Genomic DNA, 23,784 nt, shown 5'->3' with positions numbered 1-23,784 from the left:
TTGTCTCTTCCCAGGCAGTTGCTGTCTTTTCACTGCCTGATGCCTGACTTGTCCAATGTGGGCTTCAAATATCAGTGAGTTCAGTTACTTTGTTTCCTTGGCTACACTAGCTCAGAATTCATATTATGTTATTTTCCTGTTTCAGGACAGTTCAGTCCATTCATCTCAGTGAACTGTCAAATATGCTTTGTTTCTTACATCTTACTTCTGGTCTTGAGGCCTGAAGTGGGGTCTTCAAATAATCACTGAGTGTTGTCAGTCTTCTGCTTTAGTTTTTGAGATGTTCAATCATTGATTATATAATAAAGCATTAAGTCACAAGAGGCTGTGGTTTACCATTGACTTTAGAGGCATAGTAAGCACGATGTGCAGCGGAGGGCTTCCAACCCTCTTAACTGCTTTTCTAAAACAGTTACCAAAAATGTCAACATGAAAATCATAGACATATCCCAATTAAAATAGTTTTTAATAATAATTTCACTACAAGAATAATTTCTACAAGAAAGAAAGTAGTGACTGCCTGTACAAACAGGTTAGTTTCTATGTAAATGCATGAAGGTTTGAACGGCATGTGTCGCAGTATCTGCCTTAAAATGATTTAACCTTGCTTATACAGTACACAGGACGAAAAGTCCTGTGTAAGTGTTCCTTTTACCTTGCCAAACAAAATTGTGAATAGTAATACACAGATGGGACGATACAGTGATTATTACAAACATTAGCATTAGGTGTATTCGCTGTGTTGTTTAGACTGCTCTACTTTTTTGCCCATACTGTATCATGATAATCACTTTCTCTATGAGAGCTGCATTCGATTAATCTAGGTCATTGTCACTATCTTACGTCTGGCTTCTTTAATGATTGCTGCAAATATTTGAGTATTTATTTTTTTGCAATGTTGTTTGTTTGACAATAGTCTTTTTTGATATTCCGTTATGCCAGTGCTTATAGATTATTCCCTCTCAGGAAGCTGCAGACTCATCTCAGCCTAATGTGTGATCTCTCCAAGGTGTGCCTTCATTCACAGCGAGTTTTCGAACTGTCTTGGCTTTCCTGACAACTCTTTGTATATTTTTTTTCTTTTTGGCGACTGCAGTCTGATGATTTATCCAGCCTAGAATGTCTGTTATCAATAACATTTCAGAACACTACAAAGATGATGATGATGATGATGATTAGTATTATTGTGATAAATATTATTACAAACCGTGTTCCAGGAAGCAACCGGCACTATCTTTGAATATTGTTAAACATTAGCATTACTTATATGCATATATATACTTCCTCAGCAAGTCCATCTTCTCCTACAGTGATATTGCAAATTGATTCTGCAGTCTGAGATGAAGAAGATGCCCACCAGGGAGGATGCAACTGAGGCACTAAGGTTAACTCCAGGAAGTTAAGATTCAGTTTCCAAGTATATGCAGGGACTTTGGGTCATGAAACCCAAAGGCATGTCGATTGCTTTCATTAGGTAAAAGGTAGTCTCGCGTCACCAGACAACTATTCCACAATCTCTGAATGCTATATAGAGTCTGGAACTCCACTTCCCGAAAGCTGCTTAACGGAAGCTACTCAGACCGGAAAAACATTCGACCAATCACGCCGCGGTGCCCGCGGACCTGTAGTCCCAGTGGAAACAGAACCGAGGCGGAAGCATAGAGTCATAGGTAGATTCATGTTATTTGTGCGAGGATTGTTTATCATTATATTCATATATGTATCATATATGATACATATATATATATTTGTATATATATTCATACATATATCATATTTATATTATTTAACACTTTTTGTTTTGATTCCAGTCGGACTCCTTTGCGCCACTGCACAATGCTAAAACGGAAGTGGGTAGGGGAGGGGCTTCCGCTTTCCCCTTAAGCATTTTTAGAGCTTCCGAGTCCCAGACTGTATGCCGGAAACATTTGTAAATTGTGGGAGGCAACAGTCTGGTGACGCGAGACTAGGTAAAAGGAGTCTCTTTGACAATAAAGAGAGATTTGTAGGTCAGATGTGCAGAGGTGTTATAAAGGGGATTAAAGTCAGGTCAACTCATTAAAATAAATACAATACTGGATCATAACACTTACTAATAGACCATAAATCCCTGCTATTTTCACAATTTAGTTTTATCTGTGGAACAGAGTCAAACCAAATTTAATGCCTCAACTCCTACAATTACAAGTGCTTGTCAGGGTGGGGGGTCCCCGGTTCAAATATGATTCTTTCTGGGGGTCGCGGCCTGAAAAGGTTGAAAACCACTGGTGTAGGTCACAAGAACAGTGAAACGACTTACCAGTCTTTGGGTCTACAGAGAAGTATGGCTGTCCTTCCAGGATGCTATAGACTATCTTAGCACTGTTCCCATAGGTGGGGTCATCTGCATCTGACGCTGTCACCTGGCACACTGATGTTCCTGAAAAGATTAGATAAGATGAGAATATGAGTCATAACAAAGAATCATAACATAATTCTAATGCAATAGGCAAATCCTCAAATCTAAAAGCTCAAACTGCGTATGTATAGCAGATTAACAATGTACTGTATATAGATTCAACATGGACAGGGAACCAGGAAAAAGGAATATGTTGGATCGATTATAGATTTGATTTAACCATAACCTCAAACCAAGATCACCAGAGTTAACTTGTGTGAGAGTTTCTGTACTTTCCCCAGATTTCCCTTATCAGTTGCAGAAGTGTATCTTGTCTGTGTTGTCTGTTGTGGTCTTGTAAAGAGCCATGCTCCATTAGCCTGTCCATGTCACAGCAGACAGGATCAGCCAAAGCCATTTTCCAACTCATTCATCACGGCTGGGCTAGCTCTGTACTAGTGCATTATGGGAATTGTAAAAGCTGCATTTCTAAGAATAATATAACACTGAGGCACCTGAAACATATTTTAAGGCCTCTAGCTTCATATTAGCTAAGTCATATTATCCCAGAAACTTTGTTGGCTGCTATAATAATAATAATAATAATAATAATAATAATAATAATAATAATATACAACTAGAAAAAGTGCTCTTCGGAGCACAGGTCTCCGCCAGGTCAGGTAGGTTATTGTGGGCCAGCAATGTTCGGAATTCAGTCATTATAGAGATGGAGTGGAATCTGTAGAAGTTGAGGGATTAATGCTGGTGAAGTTATTGCACAGACACAATATGTTGATTTGTGGGAGTGTAGAACATAGTTTTGTGTTTGCAATCGGATGCAGCGTTCATGATTTGAGGCATATTGTTCAAATCAAGCCACTCCTGCAAACATACTGTAAGATGCATATCTTAGCCAGTCATCATGGAATATGAAAAATCCGACAGATCCGTCTTGATCACATGGCCATAGAGTTAATGTGTACCGATTTGTTTGATGTTTGGACAAAATAGGAGTAATATCCAAAAATGTGTTTTGCAAAAATCGGCCTGCTGATGGCGCTATAATAGGCCAATGTGAAAAGGGTGGCATTTCTTCCTCAATCTAGACTTCCCTTTTATACTAAAAACTTTATTTTATAACACCGTAATAACATCCTGGTTCTGGCTGACTTAATAATTGCAATGCAACCAAAAAAAGATCGAAGAAAAAATCAGTCTTTGGGTTGGGGTTAGTACATTCTTCTTGTGGATTATTGCATCAGTGAACATAGGCTACCATGACAAAAAGTCTTAAATTAGGTATTGATATCCAAGCATTAAGAATTAAATAAAAACAAAAACAACACCAACAGCAGCAGTTAAAGGAGAGAGCAAGAGGATATTTAGATGGGAAGCTGCAATATTTGATTATGAGAGTTAACCAGGGTTTGATCTGATTCAATATTACATTGCAAGTGGGAAAAAGCCAACATTAGCCTCCTAGTTGTACAAATGGCACACTCTTAGGGGATACGTTGAAAAGGGTTTATTTAAAACAGAATTATACTAGTTATGTATTTAGATAAAACATTTTTTGCATGCGTGCGTGCTTTGTCTGGAGCAAATTTTGCCTACCCTAACTACTGGGCTGATCAGGGCAAGGTTTCTTGTGTACACTGCCAGTAGGTCAACTTGGTACCTCCATACAATTTGTTTCCACATGTTTTATATATTTTTGCATGCCTGGGCAGGAGATTATGTTTTCACCCATCTGTGTGTCTGTCTATGTTTGAGCCTTGCACAGCCTTGCCTCCCACTCCCATCCGCTCCTGTACAATTTCGGAACATTTCTGTTTGTTTCTGATCATCTTATATGCACCATGCTAAATGTGCCAGATTTAGCCATACAGGCACATTTTCATCTGCAGTAAAAGACCATACCTAACACATACTGTACGCACAGACAAATGAGCAAAACCTTGCAAACAATAAAAAGAACCATTACAGGTAGCATAGAACATACAAAACGCATAAGCACAGACGAGTGTGTAAAATTATTGACCATTAACAAGATGCATTGCGAGAGCATAAAAGCAATCCAATATTCAAGTATAGGGAAGATCACACAGCAGGAAACACATAAAGCATATAGCACAGGCATCTAGATGACAGTACCATTAAGATTAAGCATGACAACATAATGAACACTTAACATCATAATATGCCATTACAACATTATTTGTCAGTGAAATAAATAAAAGCCTCCTCATGTTCTTTGTTCTTAAGAGCCATCTTAATATGTCCCTTTGTTTCACAAGAGGGTGTTTTCCTTTTTTCTACTTTTTCCATATAAACAGGGTAGATTCTCACTTTGAGCTGGTGTGCATTTCACTTTCTTCATTTCAACGTTTGAAGTTAAGCCATGAAGGAAATATAGTTATCATCTTTACTATGAGCAAAATGGTCATTCCAATTAATTTCTTTAATTGCCTTTTTGAGATTGGTTAGAACTTTACACGGTTCTGGCTTTTTGTAGCCTGTGATCTTTCTCTCAATCAAAACCATATAGTGGTCGGACAACCCCGTATTGTAAGATTCCTTTATTCTTTCTTGTCTATTGGTGAAAGCTAAATCAATACGCATTTCTGAGGAACTCTGATTGTGGTGACATGAGAGAAAATGTGACATAACCCAACATGTCAGACAATACTGTACGTACAGTACAGTATTGTACTGTACTTGAGTATGTCCATTTTTCAATATTTTATACCGGTACTTCTATTCCAAGAATGTCCATTTTTCAGTACTTTATACTTCTATTCCACAATATCTCAGGCAAATGTACTTTTTTTACTCTGCTATACAATTATCTAAAAACTTTAGTTAAAAGTTACTTTGTAGATTTGTATTATTATTAATAGAAATCATATTTATCAATAAAATAAGCCCTATTTTATACTACCTGTTGTGAGGTTGTAGATCTGCAAAAGTTTGTTGTCGTTTTGGGAGAATCTTTTGAAATAATAATAAAACAAATATAGGAAATAAAAAGAAAAAAAACACAAAAACACACAACATTAGCAGGACACTTTCAGATGAGGATGCTTGTCTTACCGACATCTGACATTTCGGGTACGGTGGCTGAGGAAGGTCCATCCGGGAAGGTGGGTGCATTGTCGTTGACGTCCTGGACTTTGATGATGAACTCTGACTCGGCCTCCAGTGAGCGATTGGTCCAGCGGTCGATGGCCCTGGCGTGCAAGACATACTGGGATTTCCTCTCGCGGTCAAGACTCTTGGCAGCCTGGATGTCCCCCGTCGTCTCATCGATAACGAAGATAGATCCCGCCCCCTCGCCGGACAGAATGTAGCGCACCGTGCCATCGCCTTTGTCAGAGTTGGAGTGGAGCTGGAGACAGAGGAAGAACAGAGAGAGAGGTGAAACAGTATGACATATAAAAGGGTAATTGACTACTAACAGGGTAACTAGCTAGCTAATGAGATCACACACATGAGAAAGAAGAGCATTTGACAACTTTTATGAAGTAAAATATACTGTAGAATTCCGGTGCTCAGCTTTTTCGATCGCAAAAAGTCTCTGGCTTCACATAGGACCAACCTGGCCAGCGGCAGGCTACTGGAGCACATACTATAGATCTTTTAATAATACTAAGGAGTCTAAAAGCCGCGCTCGCAGGCCCAATAGCTTGTGTTGCCAACCTACTTACCAAATTGGAGGCTCTAGATGCCAAGGGGTCACCAAAATCAGTAGGGTTCATCCTGCATCCTGCATATATATGTGTGCAAGGTTGACATATTTATTGGCCTTGAGGTTGGCGCTAGAGAGATGGTCATGGGGTCAGAAAAACAGGGTTTTTCTCCAGGGAGCACGAATGCATGCAGCAAAGTCTCATTGCAATTTGGCCAACAGTTTTCGAGATATGAGGCAGCCATCCTTAGTGCCTCGCCAGCTGCTAGCGGAGCAAAAAATATTGAATGTGCAAACAAAACGTTTCCACGCCACTGCATCTAACTCAGAGTCAAAACAGGTTAAAACCTGTTCTGACACTGAGGAAGACATTAACAAGACATAGTGTCTAATTATGGCACAGACTCCCTGCCCAAATCTTTGCAGTTAGTTAAGTTAGTCGGGCAAGTAAGTAACTGCTGTACATTAGGCATGCAGTTTGGGAAACGAAGACACTCTGTATCATATGAATATTAATACACCATTCAAATATTTAGTATTTTAGTTGAGCAGGATTTCCCCCCTTGAAATAATTATTAGGAACTAAATATTTTAGGATAAGTCCTTAACCTACTCAATCAGATGCTACCCAGCTGTTTCCAACTGCAATTCCAGCTAGTCCCTCCAGGTTATGGGACATAAAAAGATGGCAGGGCCATCAGTCATTGGTATGGGAGAAGAACGATAACGTGTGCACGAAACATCTGACAGTATTTCCAGATAAGATATGGATGTGTTTTTATGCCGTGGCTACGTGCAGGCGAGCCGTCTAGAAGAGCGTCTGTCTGTCTGTGTTATAATGCACCAATTTTATAAATGCTTCGCCAACAAAGGCGCGCCACAAAACAATGTTGGTGTAAGTTAACTTAACAAACAGCTGAACCAAGCCCCCCGGACCCTTACGGGTTCATTTGGTTACATATATACACTTTCCGAGTTAAATGAACACTCACATTTTACAGAGTATGTTCTGCAATGTGGAGCACCAAGTGACATTTTGAGGCTAAAGTATTTCCCTGTGTGTGTGTGTGTGTGTGTGTGTGTGTGTGTGTGTGTGTGTGTGTGTGTGTGTGTGTGTGTGTGTGTGTGTGTGTGTGTGTGTGTGTGTGTGTGTCAGAACAAAGGCTTGTGAAGCTGTGAAATATTCAGAAAAGCAGGGGGTGGGGTCGTGGATGTGACGCTTATTAATTCAAACAGGTTAGTGGGTTTCTCTCTGGGTTATGGGGACACACTGTGTTGAGCTATATTGCATTTGGGCTCAATGGGTGGCTTCTGGTGCATGACTGTGGCCTTGGTTTATCGATCACCATGCTGTAAAATCCTCCATGTTAATTTAACCACACAAGCGTCCCTATTCTGGGGCGAAACGGCAGACAAAATAGCAGATCTACAAGCTAACAAATCATCGCAAAGCAACATGTCACAATGCAATGAGTTGTTGCTAGCTTCTAGATCGGCTATTTTCTGCGAAGATATTTGGTATAGAGGGGGAAAATGAAGTGGGCCTAGCATAGGCCCCTGGGGGACTCCGGTCAACAAAGTACTCTATGTAGATACTGTTTCAGTGATTAAATCTGAGAGTGTAAAAACATTTACACTGAGTGATTAATCACACCGAGGGATTTCACTGTGCATGTCAGTGAAACAAAGACGTGCACAGTGGTACGTTAGAGAAGACAGGGGCAGAGAGAGGGAGAGAGACAGGAATGACGGACACAGAGAAAGACAGACGGAAAGGCCGTCAACCACATACAGTAGGCAGATGGACAAAATAAATGAGCCACCTTATCAGAAGATGAATGCGTTCAGGAGCCCAGCTTGTTCATAAACGGACAAGCTTCGAGTGCTTCGGTGGGTGTAATTAACTGATTAATAGAGGAGGACTACACAGGAAATCATTCAACCCTTCCCTGCATGCTCGTTGATGACAGTTGCTGTTCATTTAGGCCCACCATCACCTGCACAGGTTTTCTGTCACCTACCAACATGCTGTACATGTAAACTCCTTTAATCCATTAATCCATCCTTTAATTCCATTTTCCCCCCTAAATCCTAACTAAAACATGCAATAAAATATACCTCAAAATATTTTTTGTTCCAGCGACCCCCAGAAGAAAAGATTTGAGTTACAAATGTTCCGTTTAAAATATATATATATTGAAAGATTTGCACAAATTTTCAAGATTTTTCTAAAAATAGCAGATCTAAAAATGAGCTACAAATGTTCTAAAAATGAGCTTGTATATCCGCAATTTTTTAATAGCCAAATAAATCTAAAATGACACAGATGCATACCCGGTCTTAATGGATTAATCTGTCTCACTGCTCAGTGGTTCTCAAAACTTTTTATGTCAAGGACCCCCAAATTGATATGTTTTAGACTGCGGACCCCCATCTGAAAAGATCTTGGGTCAGGGACACCCATAAGAGAAGATTTGTCAAGATTTGTCAAGATTTTTCACAAATTGCCGATCCACAAGCCCACAACCTGTCGCATAACCTACAAATAAATTAGGGCTTAAGTGTTTAAACTATAAAACCTCATTTTGCTGGGGACCCCCTTCCCTAGAGCCCCCCTCAAGGTCCCCTGGGGGTCCCCACACTGAGAACCATATACATGTATTTACAGAAAACAGTGAGGGGGGGTATCATAGGGAGCAGTTGTCAATAATGGTCTCTATTTACATAGGTTCTGTGTATCACAGTTTACATCTGTCAATCTGTCTTCAAGCTACGTTGATATACTGTAAGTGGACGATGGATGAACTACAAACTGTGTGCTTGCTTGGCCAGGATCAATTTTCAAGATTTCCTGAATGAGCCAGCTGTTGTAACAAAGAGACACTTTTCGAACAGTCAAAGTGCCATCCGATCCTACAGTATAATATCTACACAGAGGTTTGACATCATATAACATGATTAGTGTCAAATATTGAGTTGGGCTCATAGTAGCCAGTATAGTCTCTGACATTCAGACTGAATGGCCATTTTGATTCCAGGCCTTTATTCAGTGTGTCATTGTCTTCTCATTAGCTGTTTTCAGTGTGTCTTTCTGCAGATTTAGTCCCCACCAATCATTGGTGACTGACTCAAATATCAGGGCCTCTCTGTAGTCAGCTAGGCCTGCCACTATAGATTATTAGCCGCATGCTGAAAAGCATAGCGGCTCTATATTCAGTCTGACTCTGACCCGACAGATTTCCGACATGTATTCATGTTTGCGACACTTTTTTTGCGTGATTGGCTGTCGTTTAAGCCAATGGGATACTTTCCCATACTCTGAACGGGCGCCCTCGTCCTCCCAAGCTATGGGACTAGACACGCCTCTCTCAGTGGATTCGTCTGAGCGCTAGCCGAATTTGGCTAATAGTTAGCTTGTATGCTTGTATGATGTTACTAACTGTTTTTAGCCAAACGCGGTAATGTCCACTCTCCATTAGTTCTCGACGCAAGTTGCGTTATTAATCCCGTAATTTTCATGTATTGTACATCCCAAAATCAAATGTATTAACCATGTGAGAGAGAGTAAAAAAAGCGATTCTGGGTGAGGTAAACAGAACACTCGCTGTCAAGTCAAGACTCAGAAGGGGAGCTTTGACTTAGTGGTGAGAGCCTAGGGCAAATCCTCTTCCTACTGGCCCATGTATAGTCAGAACTGAACTACACCCCTGCTCTACTACTGCTCTGCTCCACACTACATTTCCCAGAATGCAACAGCACAATGGCCGCTCATTACCTGATCAGAAACACCTGAAAAGGAATGGAGGTGCTCAGTCAGTATACAAACACACTTCAAAGAGGAGAGAAGGAACTCCAAGTTCTAGAAGAAGTTCAGCCCAAAGATGCCAATGGTTGGTGAACTGTTTATTGACTTTGTTTTGCAACTGCTTATGTGTTTGAAATGTGGCTTATAATGTGTTCATGGTTAACTGGCTAAGTTTAAGGAACTCATTGCAGCATTGCACACACATTAAGTAGCATTGTCCTCCTTTTGTGTTTGGAAAGAAAAGTGTGAAATGCAAAATAATACAAAGTTAAAAAGGTTAATTCTGTTTATGATTTAAAACTACTAAAATGTAGAACATTCATGAAATTACCATGTTATGGTTTATTGAGTTAAGACTACTAAAATTTGGAATTCATGAATTTGCCATGTTTAAAATATGCTTAAAATGCTAAGTGAAAAATAGCCGATCTACAAGCTTGTGGGTCTGCTATTTCCTAAAATGTGTCTTTATTCCATTTAAAGGACTTAAAATGCTTTATTCATTTTAAATGTTTAATTCATTTAAAATGTTTAAAATAATTTACTTTAAATAACTTGTTTTAAGGCATTGATTGGTTAAAGACACTTTTGTTTGCCTAAGGGCTGTAATTGTTTTAAAGCATTTATTGTTTTAAGGCATTTAATTGTTTTAAAGCATTTATTGTTTTAAAGCATTTATTGTTTTAAAGCATTTATTGTTTTGGAGCATGATTGTTTTGAGGCATTTATTGTTTGGGACATTTATTGTTTTAAAACATTTAATGTTTGAAACCCCTAAGTTGTTTAAAAAACACCCTCATTTTGTTGTAAAACGGCAATGTTGTTAAACCTTGTTTCTTTCTGTCTTTAAGGTTTACAACCTGTCTGTCTGTCTGACTGACTATGATTGACCAATCAACAAAAAGAAACCAACAAAAGTGAAATATAAGAGTTGGAAAAATAAAGAAGTTGATTGAGTTGAAGACTGAGTTGTGTCCTTGTATTGGGTTTGGAGCTGAACTGTGACGAACTTGACAGTTGTAAACCAGCAGCCCAGCAACAGGACAAGAAGATAAAAGGCTTCAGAAAGTCTAGCAAAGGGAGCTGATGAAAAGTGTTGCGGAAACAACTAAGGAACCTGGGAAAGTCAATACTCAACTTCCAGGATAAAGAAACAAACAACCTGAAAAGGAAGGAAAACCTCTCACTTATCAAAGATGGCGGAGGATGCTCTTGTCAAAACAATGGATCAGTTAAAGAAGGAGAGGACTGTCGCAAAAAGCTGCTTCACCAGGCAGGCCAACTACCTCAGCAGGAAAGCAGACAGTTTAAATGAGTTAGAGCTCAGAGAAGAATATGCAAATCTATCTGCTGATGCACGGAGGGTCATTGAAGCTAATGATGATTTCAGGTCTGGGCTACTAGCAGAGGTTGAAGCCAAGGCAAAGGAGGATGAAGTGGCAGAGCTTGATGAAGATCAGGAAGAATACCTTGAGAAGGTCACCAGCGACTGTGAGAAAAGGTTGGATGAAGTAAAAAGGCTTGTCCAAACCAACATCTGGACCAAGTACGGACAAGATGAGATGGACGCTGCATTCAGAGAAGCTGACAAGGCATGTGCATATGCATTCACAATACCAGTGGAAAGCATTAACTGTGAAAACTTTGAAGTCTATCTACTTTTAATAGAGAGACTAATCAAACAGGCATCTAAAACTTTGTCAGACTGGGAGTCATGGATCCCCAAAATAGGAGGCAGTGACTTCAGGAAGAATATCAAGGACCTGAAAAAGGCCAGCAATGATCTCGAAGCTAGAAAGGCTGAGTTTGCCAAAGCACGGACGGTTGAAAGGCAGGGTGCAGCAGCCCCCACTGTGAAGACAGAACCAACCAGACATTTTATGCCACTTGTGAAAATGAAGCCAACTAAACTGCCTACCTTTAGTGGCTGCAAAAGAGATTTCCACCGCTGGAAGAAAGACTGGGAGAGCCTGCAAAGACAGGGAGAGCCGACAGGTTCACAAGAGGTCAAAAAGGTCCAGCTCCTTGACAGCATGGATGAGAAGATGGCCAAAGACCTCAGACTGTCGACCTACAACACAGCTGAAGACATATTCAGAGTGCTTGAAAACAGGTATGGAAATAAGTCCACCATTGCTGTGGAAATCATTGAAGAGCTGGAGAAAATCCCACCTGTGAAAGGAAACCAGCCAAGGAAAGTGGTAGACCTAATCCAGACAGTAGAGAAAGCCCTCTCAGACCTAACTGATCTTGGAAATACAGGTGCCCTCAAGAACCCACTTATGGTAAAGTCCATTGAGAGCAAGCTTCCTGAATTTGTGAAGAGAGACTGGCTTGTCTTCATGGTTGATGCCAACAATAATGTCACTCAAGATAACCATTTCGACATGTTGCTCACATTCCTCAAGAAGCAGGAGGATATCTTTGAGAGACTGGATCACCTGAGGATAGTGGACAAGTCCGAAAAATATGATAAAGCAGAATGGAAAGGTAACAGGAAATATGCCTCCACCAAAACCACAGAGAAAGATGACACTGAAGATGGGTGTATTATCTGTGGTGAAGAGAAGCACAAAAACAGGATTTTCTTCTGCAAGAAATTCAAAGGACTGAAGCTGTCAGAAAAGGAGACGGTTCTGAAGAAGATTGGTGCATGCAGGAAATGCTTGGGGTGCCACAAGAGGAATGATGACGGCTGTAAAGATTATTACCTTTGCAAAAACAAAGACTGCAGAAGGGATGGCTCCTCAGATCACCACTTCTTTCTCTGCCCAAACCCAAGAGGAGAAACTAAGAGAGGCGACAATGAGAAGCCATGGAAAGACAGCAGGAACAAGAACCTAACCGAGGAACAGGAAAGATTCTTGAGCAAACTTTCCCCGGAGGTAGCAGAGAGGTGCAGGAGGGCGTTCACCAACAAGACCTCCAAGGGAACTTCTACAAAGGACCAGATGGGTCTTCTAAAGGAAAGTGGACTGCAAGAGCTTCCTGTTTTGATGATGTTGATGGAAGTGACTGCTAATGCAGGCCAGAAGATTGGAACCCTGGTGGACCTGGCGTCAGACACCAACGACATAACGCATCAAGCAGCCGACAGGTTGAAGCTGAGGAGTGAAGAGGTCACACTAGTTGTGCATGGAGTCGGTGGCATGACGACTAAAGTAGCCACAAGGAGATATCTTCTCAGGATTCGAGTCAAAACCTCCAAGGGAACGGAGAGGGCTCATGAACTTGTGTGCTATGGCCTGAGTGAGATTGCAAAAGTTCACCGGGTAGTCAGACCTGAGCAGCTTAAAAGATTCTTCCCAGAAGTCACACTTGAGGAGCTGAAGAGACCTGAGAAAATTGAGTTGCTCATCAGTCACAGAGAAGGAAGACTTGCCCCACAGAGGGTGAGAGCTGTGGGGGACCTTGTCTTGTGGGAAGGCCCACTAGGAAAAACTGTGGGCGGAGCACACCCTGATCTTCTCAAAGAAAGAAATGTGGCTGCAAATAAGTCAGAGACTCATTTCGCTCGTTCTATGAGAACAGCTGCTATCAAGTATGAGGAGATCCCTGCTAGAGGCCCCTTCAAAATAGAGACAGTTCACCTAGATGACGCCATGGTTGAGGCCAGGTACACAGCTGCCAGTCACAGAGACTTCCTAGAGTGGTGGAAGAGGGACAGCATCAATAAGCTGCAGAGAAAAGCTTTTTCAGCAGTGGTGACGAGAGCCCAGGGAAAAAAAGGCTGTGGAGTCACCCCTCAGGATCATCCCAAAGTTGGAGAGGAGCCTGAGGCGAGAAAGATTGCTGACCTGAGTCACTCTGTTCTCCGCTCAGACACATCTGAAGAATCTGATGAGACCTTACAGGGAAGAGTGCGTACTGGCTCCGTTGCCAAAAGCCTTCTGGATGTGAAGAAGTTCAGCAGTTTGTCCAGACTGGTTGGAGTCATAGCCTGGGTCCAGCGAGCTGCTTACAAATGGTTGGACCTGAAGAGCCAGGCCACAAAGCAGGCAAAGTGGGAGGCGAAACCTTCAAATGAAGAGCCCAGAGCGCAAGATGTCACGCCTGACAGCCAGGCCAAAGCCTGGTTGATTAATAGTCGAAGAATAACCAAGAAAGTAATCGATGGCTGTGTGACATGTCAAAAAGCAAAATTGAAGCAATGTCAACAGATGATGAGTGACCTCCCACCAGAGCGGGCAGAACCAGCAGCTCCATTTGAGTTCACCGCCGTGGACCTGTTTGGGCCCTGCGAAGTCAAAGACGAGGTGAAGAAAAGAGTGAAGCTCAAAGTCTGGGGAATTATATTCAGCTGCATGGCGTCCAGAGCCATCCATGCTGATATTGTCAGAAGAAAGTGGCACACAAGAGAGAGGAATGTTGCTGTTGGGGACATTGTTTGGCTAGCTGATCAAAATGCCTTGAGAAGTCAGTTCAAGTTGGCCAGAGTGATCAGTGTGAATCCTGACAAGGAAGGCATTGTTCAGGACAGGACATTTCCCAGCTACCCGGTTATGATTAAGAAGCCGGTTAACGAGGAAGTCATGAGCAAGAGGACCAAAGCTGAGAAGAAGACCACTAAGATTCCTGCCACGATTCTCCACAGAGATGTCAGGCGTCTCGTTGTCCTGATTCCAGTGGAGGAGCAACATGGAGGAAAGGTGACAGTCCCAGGGGAAGGATGAGGTGACCTCCTTGGGTTCAGTAACCAGGAGCTCAAGTGGGAGGTGTCAAGTCAAGACTCAGAAGGGGAGCTTTGACTTAGTGGTGAGAGCCTAGGGCAAATCCTCTTCCTACTGGCCCATGTATAGTCAGAACTGAACTACACCCCTGCTCTACTACTGCTCTGCTCCACACTACATTTCCCAGAATGCAACAGCACAATGGCCGCTCATTACCTGATCAGAAACACCTGAAAAGGAATGGAGGTGCTCAGTCAGTATACAAACACACTTCAAAGAGGAGAGAAGGAACTCCAAGTTCTAGAAGAAGTTCAGCCCAAAGATGCCAATGGTTGGTGAACTGTTTATTGACTTTGTTTTGCAACTGCTTATGTGTTTGAAATGTGGCTTATAATGTGTTCATGGTTAACTGGCTAAGTTTAAGGAACTCATTGCAGCATTGCACACACATTAAGTAGCATTGTCCTCCTTTTGTGTTTGGAAAGAAAAGTGTGAAATGCAAAATAATACAAAGTTAAAAAGGTTAATTCTGTTTATGATTTAAAACTACTAAAATGTAGAACATTCATGAAATTACCATGTTATGGTTTATTGAGTTAAGACTACTAAAATTTGGAATTCATGAATTTGCCATGTTTAAAATATGCTTAAAATGCTAAGTGAAAAATAGCCGATCTACAAGCTTGTGGGTCTGCTATTTCCTAAAATGTGTCTTTATTCCATTTAAAGGACTTAAAATGCTTTATTCATTTTAAATGTTTAATTCATTTAAAATGTTTAAAATAATTTACTTTAAATAACTTGTTTTAAGGCATTGATTGGTTAAAGACACTTTTGTTTGCCTAAGGGCTGTAATTGTTTTAAAGCATTTATTGTTTTAAGGCATTTAATTGTTTTAAAGCATTTATTGTTTTAAAGCATTTATTGTTTTAAAGCATTTATTGTTTTGGAGCATGATTGTTTTGAGGCATTTATTGTTTGGGACATTTATTGTTTTAAAACATTTAATGTTTGAAACCCCTAAGTTGTTTAAAAAACACCCTCATTTTGTTGTAAAACGGCAATGTTGTTAAACCTTGTTTCTTTCTGTCTTTAAGGTTTACAACCTGTCTGTCTGTCTGACTGACTATGATTGACCAATCAACAAAAAGAAACCAACAAAAGTGAAATATAAGAGTTGGAAAAATAAAGAAGTTGATTGAGTTGAAGACTGAGTTGTGTCCTTGTATTGGGTTTGGAGCTGAACTGTGACGAACTTGACACTCGCCCCAAAACACACTCACCCCCATTCATTTCGCGGACAGAGGCCGCCGGATTAGACCCGGGCGAGTGTGTTTGGGGACGAGCGTTCTTGTAATCCATTGCCGCATATGTAGCCATGGTTCACATTCATGTTTCAGGGCTACTGCCTACCGCATGATGCATCCATATCAAGGGCCCTTTTAATACAAAAACCCACGGCAATTTCGGTCTACAGTACACCAGCCTTCAACAATAGTGTACATTCAGTGGTCAGGTTCGTTCAGAAATCAATTGAAGAACGCAGGAGCGAGTTTTCCATATATAGCAAGCCACGCGCGAGAACGTGCATACACGCAGTACACTACACATGTGTCGTTGTTGACGTTTTCAGATGGTTTTAATTTGAAGGTATAACAGGCTGTTCAATGTGTTTTTGTGAGTTACGATAACTGACCGGCGTGCTCTATGCCGTCGTGTTTTGTTAAGTTACACAAGTGGCAGAAACGGTGCTTTCTGATTTTCACAATACAATGTAATCCACCCGCGTTTAGTTCAGTATTATAAAAGTGTTCACCCAACGCGTGTAAACTTAAGCTAATAGGTTAACAACAGTCTCGAGTCGGTCTCAAACAGTTGGGAGGGGGGAGACAAAGACTCGGTCGAGAGAGGCAGAGAAATGCAGACGATGCATCTCATTGCACAGAGGTGCGTGAGCAAGATAAGGATTTAACTTCATTTAAATCAGCACAGTGTAAGTTAATGTCCGCTGCCGTCAGCGCCATCTTCATAATAGATAAATATATATTCAGAACAGAATAATAATATTAAAAATATTTAATAAAACAAAAAATCGAAAATCTTCTTTTCTTTTTTTTCGGGTTTTGGGCCTAACATGATGGCAATAGTCGGGTTCGGGCCGAGCCCCGGGCCAGCCCAGTCGGGCCCAGTTAGGGCCGAGCCTTCATTTTCAGGCCCGTTGAGAACTCTATAAATGATTAGTAGCCTTAAAGCTACTATTTGAATACTATTATTATTTTGCCTATACTGTGTGGCTCGCTGTGCATCACTCTGATTGCATCTTTCATTCATTCTGCAACGTGTTAATTGTCCATCACCTGACAACCATTAGTTGTCTTTTGTCATCGTCATTTCTTTATAGTTAAATGTTGTGTTGTTGACAAGATTGGGGCCAAAAAAGCCTGCCGCATGCGGCTTTATTACGGGGACAGAGCTCTGCTCTGTACACGTATTGTTATTGGCAGTATTCTGTCACTTCTTCTTCTTCTTCTTCTTCTTCTTCTTCTTCTGCCACTTTTCGCAGTTCTGGCTGAACCGTGCAGTCGCTTTTTACGAAACTCGGCCATATGGTAGATGGTCATGAAAAACGATCAAAAAATAATTCTCACAATCTTTCGTCCAAAGGTGGCGCTATAGCACTCAATTGAAAATGCCAACTTTGACCAGGTACAACTCATGCCCTGTTTGACCTACAGCCATGAAACTTGGATACACATATGCGTCTCCTCATGCTGAACAACTTTCACCCTCTGACTTTTGACCTCTGACCTTTAGATCTCCCACCATTTTGAATTATATGAAAAACAGTCATTGGCTCCTAACTTCTGCATTTTTTCACTTATGGAAAATCCGTTGGAAATTTTTGTAGGCAGTGGTCCAAAGTTCATGTGTAAAATGTTTCGTGCAGATTGCTCAAAAATCCCAGGAGGAGATAGATTTTAACTATTACAGTTTTATGAAAATTATTCATCTGTGCCTAAAACATACATGCAGACTCACATTTCTTTGAAACTTGGCAGAAATGTACAGGGTCATTCCAAATATCACTGAAACCAATCTCACTCCAATTGGCCAAAAGGGGGCGCTATAGCAATTTTTTGAAAAGGCAGACTTTAAACAGGCATAAGTCATGCCTCGTTTGGCCGAAAGTCGTGAAACTTGCTTACACATGCGCCTTGACTCATGAGGAACACATCTATCGCTTTGACCAGTAAGCTCCGCCCTTAGATTGTCCGCAATTTTGAGCAGTTTGAAAAACACTTAAACCCAGGATTTTTCAGCTATTTGCGTGAAACTGTATCATCTGTGTGATCTCCTTTTTCACAGTTACTTATCTGTTGGGCCAATGGCGTCTCCCTTAAATGAAGGCCTCACAATCTCAGGGTCGCCAGTTTAAGCCTCACTTGATGCAGACTTAATTTAAGTTGAATTGCAAACAACATGACTGTATCATTGAATACATGTGCAACTGTTAAAGGTAATGATGAAATGCTTCTTGGAGAGAGTATGTTTTTGCAATGTATGACAAACTTCATTGTGAAAATAACCGATCTACAATCTCAAAACTGTTCAGATAGCAACATGTTTCTGAGCTTGTAGATCGGCTGCTTTCACTGGTTCACTTTTATCTTCAACAGATGACCTCAGCCTGGACAAAGCTATAGCCCTATAGGTAGTGTCTCAGCCTGTGAATCCAAAGGTCGAGAGTTTGATTCCTGTCAATGGCAATAGGTTGAGATGTCAATGGGTGAGGTTTTTCACCTGGGATTGCCCCCCTGCGTCCTATATATGACCACCTCAGCTGGGTTGGGCTGAAAAGAATATTCGCCTGTTGGAATCATTTGCTTTGTCTCAATTTCTATCTATTCCCTTTCCATGTCTTATTGTGCTATTATTGCACTTTGCTTTTTGTCTGTCTGTCTGTGGGTGGGTCATTCCACTTTTCAATTGCATTGCACAAAACATAACTGCATCAAATAATGCATGTGCAATTGTTAAAGATAACATGAAATGCTAATTTGAGAGTATTTCATGTTAAAGATAACATGAAATGCTTATTCAAAAGTATTGTTGTCAAAACTCTCTCTCTCTTCAATCTATTCCGTTTCCATGTCTCTCTCTCTCTCTATTCACTGGCCCCGTATTATCGCTGCTTGCAGCTATATTTATGACTTGTCATTCTTGTTTTCTTAGCGATTAGGCTATTTTATCGATTATTTTTTTAATTAATCAGATAACCGACAGCTATAGTGAAAAGAGCTAACTACTTCATCACGATGCATTGTGAGCTTGTAGTTCGGGGATTTTCCGATCTCCAGCCAATCACAAGAGAACAGCAACCGACACTTGTCATCAAAGTTTCAACCTCCCCCTACAGAATGTGTTCCTTTACATCTTTAATGTGTCTGATCATGTTGCCCTTGAATGCTGAGTTAAGTGTACTGTATTTAATAACCCATGGGCAAAAAATGCAATAATATGCAGAGATGAACATTCTGTAAGTCATCACAGGGAGAGAATAGATTAATCCACTGAGCGGTAACACTTAAACTCTACATATTTTATTGACTGGAGTCCCCCCAAGGGTCTATAGTAGGGCCCTATATTAGGCCCCCCTCCCCCCTTTCTTCTCTCTCCACCAAATCGAGGCATCAAATTATTGATACAGTTATTAAATGAGCAAATTATGCGCTATCTTCGCCAAATGTTCACAACCCTTAAACGGGTGCTAAGCTTTATGGTTAAACTGCAGAGTTCACAAGGTGTGATTGAAACATTTCTCAACATAAGCCTGACGTCAGGGGCCAGCTGTGGCAGAGGCCGCAGAGGCCAAATTCAGCTAAATGAATGAGGTGCTGGAAGGGTACAACATCCCGAGGGCCAACTGCGTGGCCCTTGCTGTTGACAACGCTTGTGTCAATTTGTGAGTTAGGAATTCCATTAAGAAAGGGGTCCTGGACCAAAATCCATCCACCTATACTTTCTTGGCTGTCCATGCCGCTTGTGCACAACAATGGACATGGTAAACAGGGTACATTGCCATTAGTCTGACAGCCCATTTTTCCGAAGTACCATTGGTCTGACGGCACGCATTATAACTAAGCCTAACCCTGACGCTAACCTCACACTAACCTAAAATGTTTTGGATTGTTGGGACGTTGCAATATTGGGTCATCAGACTAATGGGCAGTCCGTACTGATATAACTGCATTCTGCAATTGTAATATTTTACAGTTTGAGCTGGAAAATGATTAAAACTAACAAATCTTCTTGCTCAGCCTCCAGATGCTTTGATGTAGATGATTTCTGTATCGATCTTGCCTATTGGATTAAATCCAGCACTCAGAGGAAGAACATGCTTGATGGCAAGTTATCCTCACATAACACATGTATTTTATTCAACAGCAGTGATTCCAGCAATTATTTGAAGGGCCACTCTAAAATACACATTTTGTTCTAGAATTCTGCATATTCTGTGACACTAGCTAGTAAGTAAATGGAGGTACTTCAGCATTTGATCATCAAGTGGCACAGTTTGGATCTGGCTGTCAACCGCATAATCCACCTCTACAAAGCCCTGATGAGGTGCTTCAGATTAAATGGTCTGTAGTTACATTTTAATTAATTGTGTAAATATATCTTTTTAAATGCATGAAATGCGTTTTTGCTATTACTATTTCATTATGAACCTTTTGTCTTTTATTCTCAGATAATTATAATTCAGTATTCTACTGGTGAAAGTAACATTTTCTCAATTATAACTCATGTTGTTGCATACATAAACGAAGACCGCCTTCGTTTTGAGGACCCAAAGGACCAGGACAGGATTTCAAATTAGTTTCTGGAGCACCAGATGCTGGAGGAAAGAGAAATACTGAGACCATCTGAAAAAGTGCCCTTGTGTTAAAGAGGAAGATTTCATCATGTATGGTGTGACCGTGATGATGGAGAAGAATTGATAAAAACGGTTAATAAAAGTTCCCCAAACTTTTTGGCAAAGCATGTTCTACTGTATGCCTGGCTCACTCCAATCCATTCTGTGTATCAAAGGAAATCAGAATAAACCTTTGTTGCTGCAAATACAGTACCAACTGCAGCAGAAATCTGAAGAAGAACTCTTATACAGTAGTTGTAGAACTTGTAGTAGGCCAAAATATACTGCAGTGTGTGCGCACGCAGTGGTGCAGTGCTCATTGCACGAGGTACCACGGCGTACGGCCAGTCTTTTGAGCAGGAGCACAGGATGTGCACGTGCGTACCCGTGAGAGTGCGTCTACTTGGCAAATCGATCAAAAACAACCCTCACACCTCTTAAAGAGGTGGTGCCATGGTTTTGCACTTTTTCTGTTTTTCATGTGTCTATGAGGTTGATAGAACTTCATTAAGGCCCCCGCTGGTGGTTTTATGGTGTTTCATGTCTTCTCTGACTATTTGGAGTTTTTTCCTGGAGGCTGAAACCTTGAGAGTCAAACGTGCCAATCCAAAAACAGGGGCATAGTGACATCACAGAGCCCCCAAAAAACATACCCTCCCCCTCATTATCATAACACAACAGGTGTGGGCATGAGGAGGAGGAGGGACTAGGACAGGTGGGTGGTGCTAAGGTGGTGGAGGAGGTGCTAAGGTGAGAACCAGGCATACTTAATGAACTGGAGGCGTGTCCACATAAAAACATTTTTTTTAACAATTTCTGTACACTTTTTTTTTTGAAAAAAATCCTTACATAATAATAATACCTTATGATCAGGTTTTAGGGTTGAAAAATATCATGGCACTCCATCTTTAACAAAGCTTACAAAAGCTGCCGACTGCGGAGTGTCAACAGTGTGAATTAACATACGAAATGACCCTTACTGGATGCATACAGTATCAATGGTCCATTGCGTGATCTGCTAAATCCTGTATAAAGTTAGCTGTAAGATGTTCTGAACATCTCCAAAGAGAACGTTTGGATTCAACAACTAAATTACAGAGGTGGCATCTGAAAAGTAAAAAGATTGTAATTTCCTATACAAACATGTGTCTTTATGCATAACCTAAGTAAAAATGTTCACACATTATTAAAGTGTGAAGTGCCCGTGGCGTGCGTGTGACGTTATTAAAATAGCGTACCACCAGTTAAGTATGAGGCCTATATGGGGAGTTGCGTACAGTTGGAAAAAAGTACTGTAAGAAAAATATACTGTATATTGAGAATATTTACAACATTTTCCAAAGAGGCACAGAAGACCCACCTGTCCCCCTCCCGAACGAGCTGAATGCCTTTTACAACGGTTTTAAGACCAACTCCACCAACCAGCCAGTTGCAGCACCATTTAGGGAGAATAACAACACCAACACTAACCACCCGCGGTTAGCATCACCTGGGGAGACCAACCCTCTATACATTCATCCCTGAATGACTGGAGACCTGTTGCTCTCGCGCCAATAGTCAGCAAATGCTTTAAGAAGGCTGATGAGATTACATAGGGTCCACACTACCTCCCTCGTTGCTGGACCCATGGCAATTAGCATACCATAAAAATACACCATATGTCATACCGTCTGGTGTGTGTTGAGTTGATTTCATATGCATATCAGTGCACATCAAACTGGGTATCCTTGAAATAAAAAAAAGGTTGAGAATCACGGCACTCATCTCTCTGTCTCTCTATCTTTCTCGTACTTGGACAAAGTGGAACTTTTTTGGATCATTAACGCTTGTATGTGTCGTATATTGGACGGATCAGACCAATCTGGACGCATGACTCAATATGTGGGCAAGGTGTCAGCCTGGTTCAACCGGCACTCACTTACTTGTAGATGGCCTGGCTCTGAAAGAGGCTAGCCGAAGTTGTCATCCATGGCCATGATAGCTTCCAGCTATTCTCACGTTAACCACCTCCTCCATCCCAGCCACTGAGGCCCCAAAAATGGAGCTAGCCTTCCTCAGCAGCCTGTTCACGTTGTTGGTGTCCCCAGTGCTCACCTTAGCACCTCCTCCACCACCTTAGCACCACCCACCTGTCCTAGTCCCTCCTCCTCCTCATGCCCACACCTGTTGTGTTATGATAATGAGGGGAGGGTATATTTTTACTATGTCACTAAAGGGCTGTTTTTCTATTGGCACGTTTGACCCTCAAGGTTTCAGCCTCCAGGTAGAAACTCAAAATAGTCAGAGAAGACATAAAACACCATAAAAACACCACCAGGGGGCTTAATGAAGTTCTATCAACCTCATAGACACATGAAAAACAGAAAAAGTGCAAAACCATGGCACCACCTCTTTAAGTAGTCTGTTTGGTGGAAAGCCACCTTTAAGCTGCATAATTGAGTCTGTTCATGTTTTTGACTGTACTGTACTTATTTGGCTGAGTAAATGTTGTTGTATAAATTTAGCGAGTGCACTACGAACCTTTCTGGTTCTTATTGTCTTTATTGAATCTTTTTGTTTTTATTATGCTTTTGGTGTTGTAAACCTTTATTTCAATCTTTCTATTTTCCTATGCTCTTTTCTCATTTCATTTCATGATTGCCTCTGTGTATGAAATGTCCTTTGTAAATAACCTTACCTCACTGAGTGAGTGAGTGAGTGTGCGTGTGTGGTTCTTGTGTTCTTTTTTCTTTTTATTTATTTATTGTTCTTGCTACCATTTACTTTGATTACTATAAACTCTTTTTATTGCCTTTTTAACTTGTGAACATTCAATAAAAGGTTGTAGTTGTGATATTGGAAACAACACGTCTTTGACTTTCATCACTGAATAAACCTGTGTGCGCTTTATTGGGTTATTGTACTATACGTCTAATATTGTGAAATTGAGAGTATTTCCCTGGGGGTAAGTTGGGTTTACCCATACATGTTAGACCTAAGCTCTCACTCCCCACAACATGTGTATGCTGCATACTTTTCTAACCACTTAAGCCCTTTATACAGTACTTCATCATACGACAAATAGCAGAAATATCCCTTCTTCAAGCTCACAACGTGTTGCATTATATGAAGCATTGTGGGCTTGTAGATCTGGGGCATTTTTACATGTCCAAAAATCTAAATAGGTATGGGGGTATGGGGGGCCTTCAGGTAGGATGGGGACAAACACCTGAAGGGTGCTTTTTTCTAAGTTATAATAATAATAATAATCATAATAATAATAATAATAATAATAATAATAATAATTATTATTATTATTAGTAGTAGCAGTAGTAAAGTAACAAAATCACT

The 23,784-nt window shown here is 40.9% G+C and overlaps 1 protein-coding gene across 1 annotated transcript in view; it reads right to left on the bottom strand.

Moving 5' to 3' along the window:
• LOC311045029 (cadherin-18-like) overlaps positions 1-23,784 on the bottom strand; it is a gene marked incomplete at both ends in the record, with an annotated part of 146,941 nt that overhangs the window by 101,481 nt on the left and 21,676 nt on the right. The window contains 2 exons of the mRNA XM_084056840.1: positions 2,300-2,419; positions 5,471-5,765. Of these exons, the coding sequence (XP_083912966.1) occupies positions 2,300-2,419; positions 5,471-5,765 (415 nt within the window). The remainder of the gene's footprint in view (positions 1-2,299; positions 2,420-5,470; positions 5,766-23,784) is intronic.

Source organism: Gymnoscopelus microlampas (assembly GCF_963454915.1).
Source record: "Gymnoscopelus microlampas genome assembly, chromosome: 5".
Lineage (NCBI taxonomy): Eukaryota > Metazoa > Chordata > Actinopteri > Myctophiformes > Myctophidae > Gymnoscopelus > Gymnoscopelus microlampas.
Note: the sequence above shows the minus strand (reverse complement) of the source record. Positions and strands in the feature narration are given on the sequence as shown.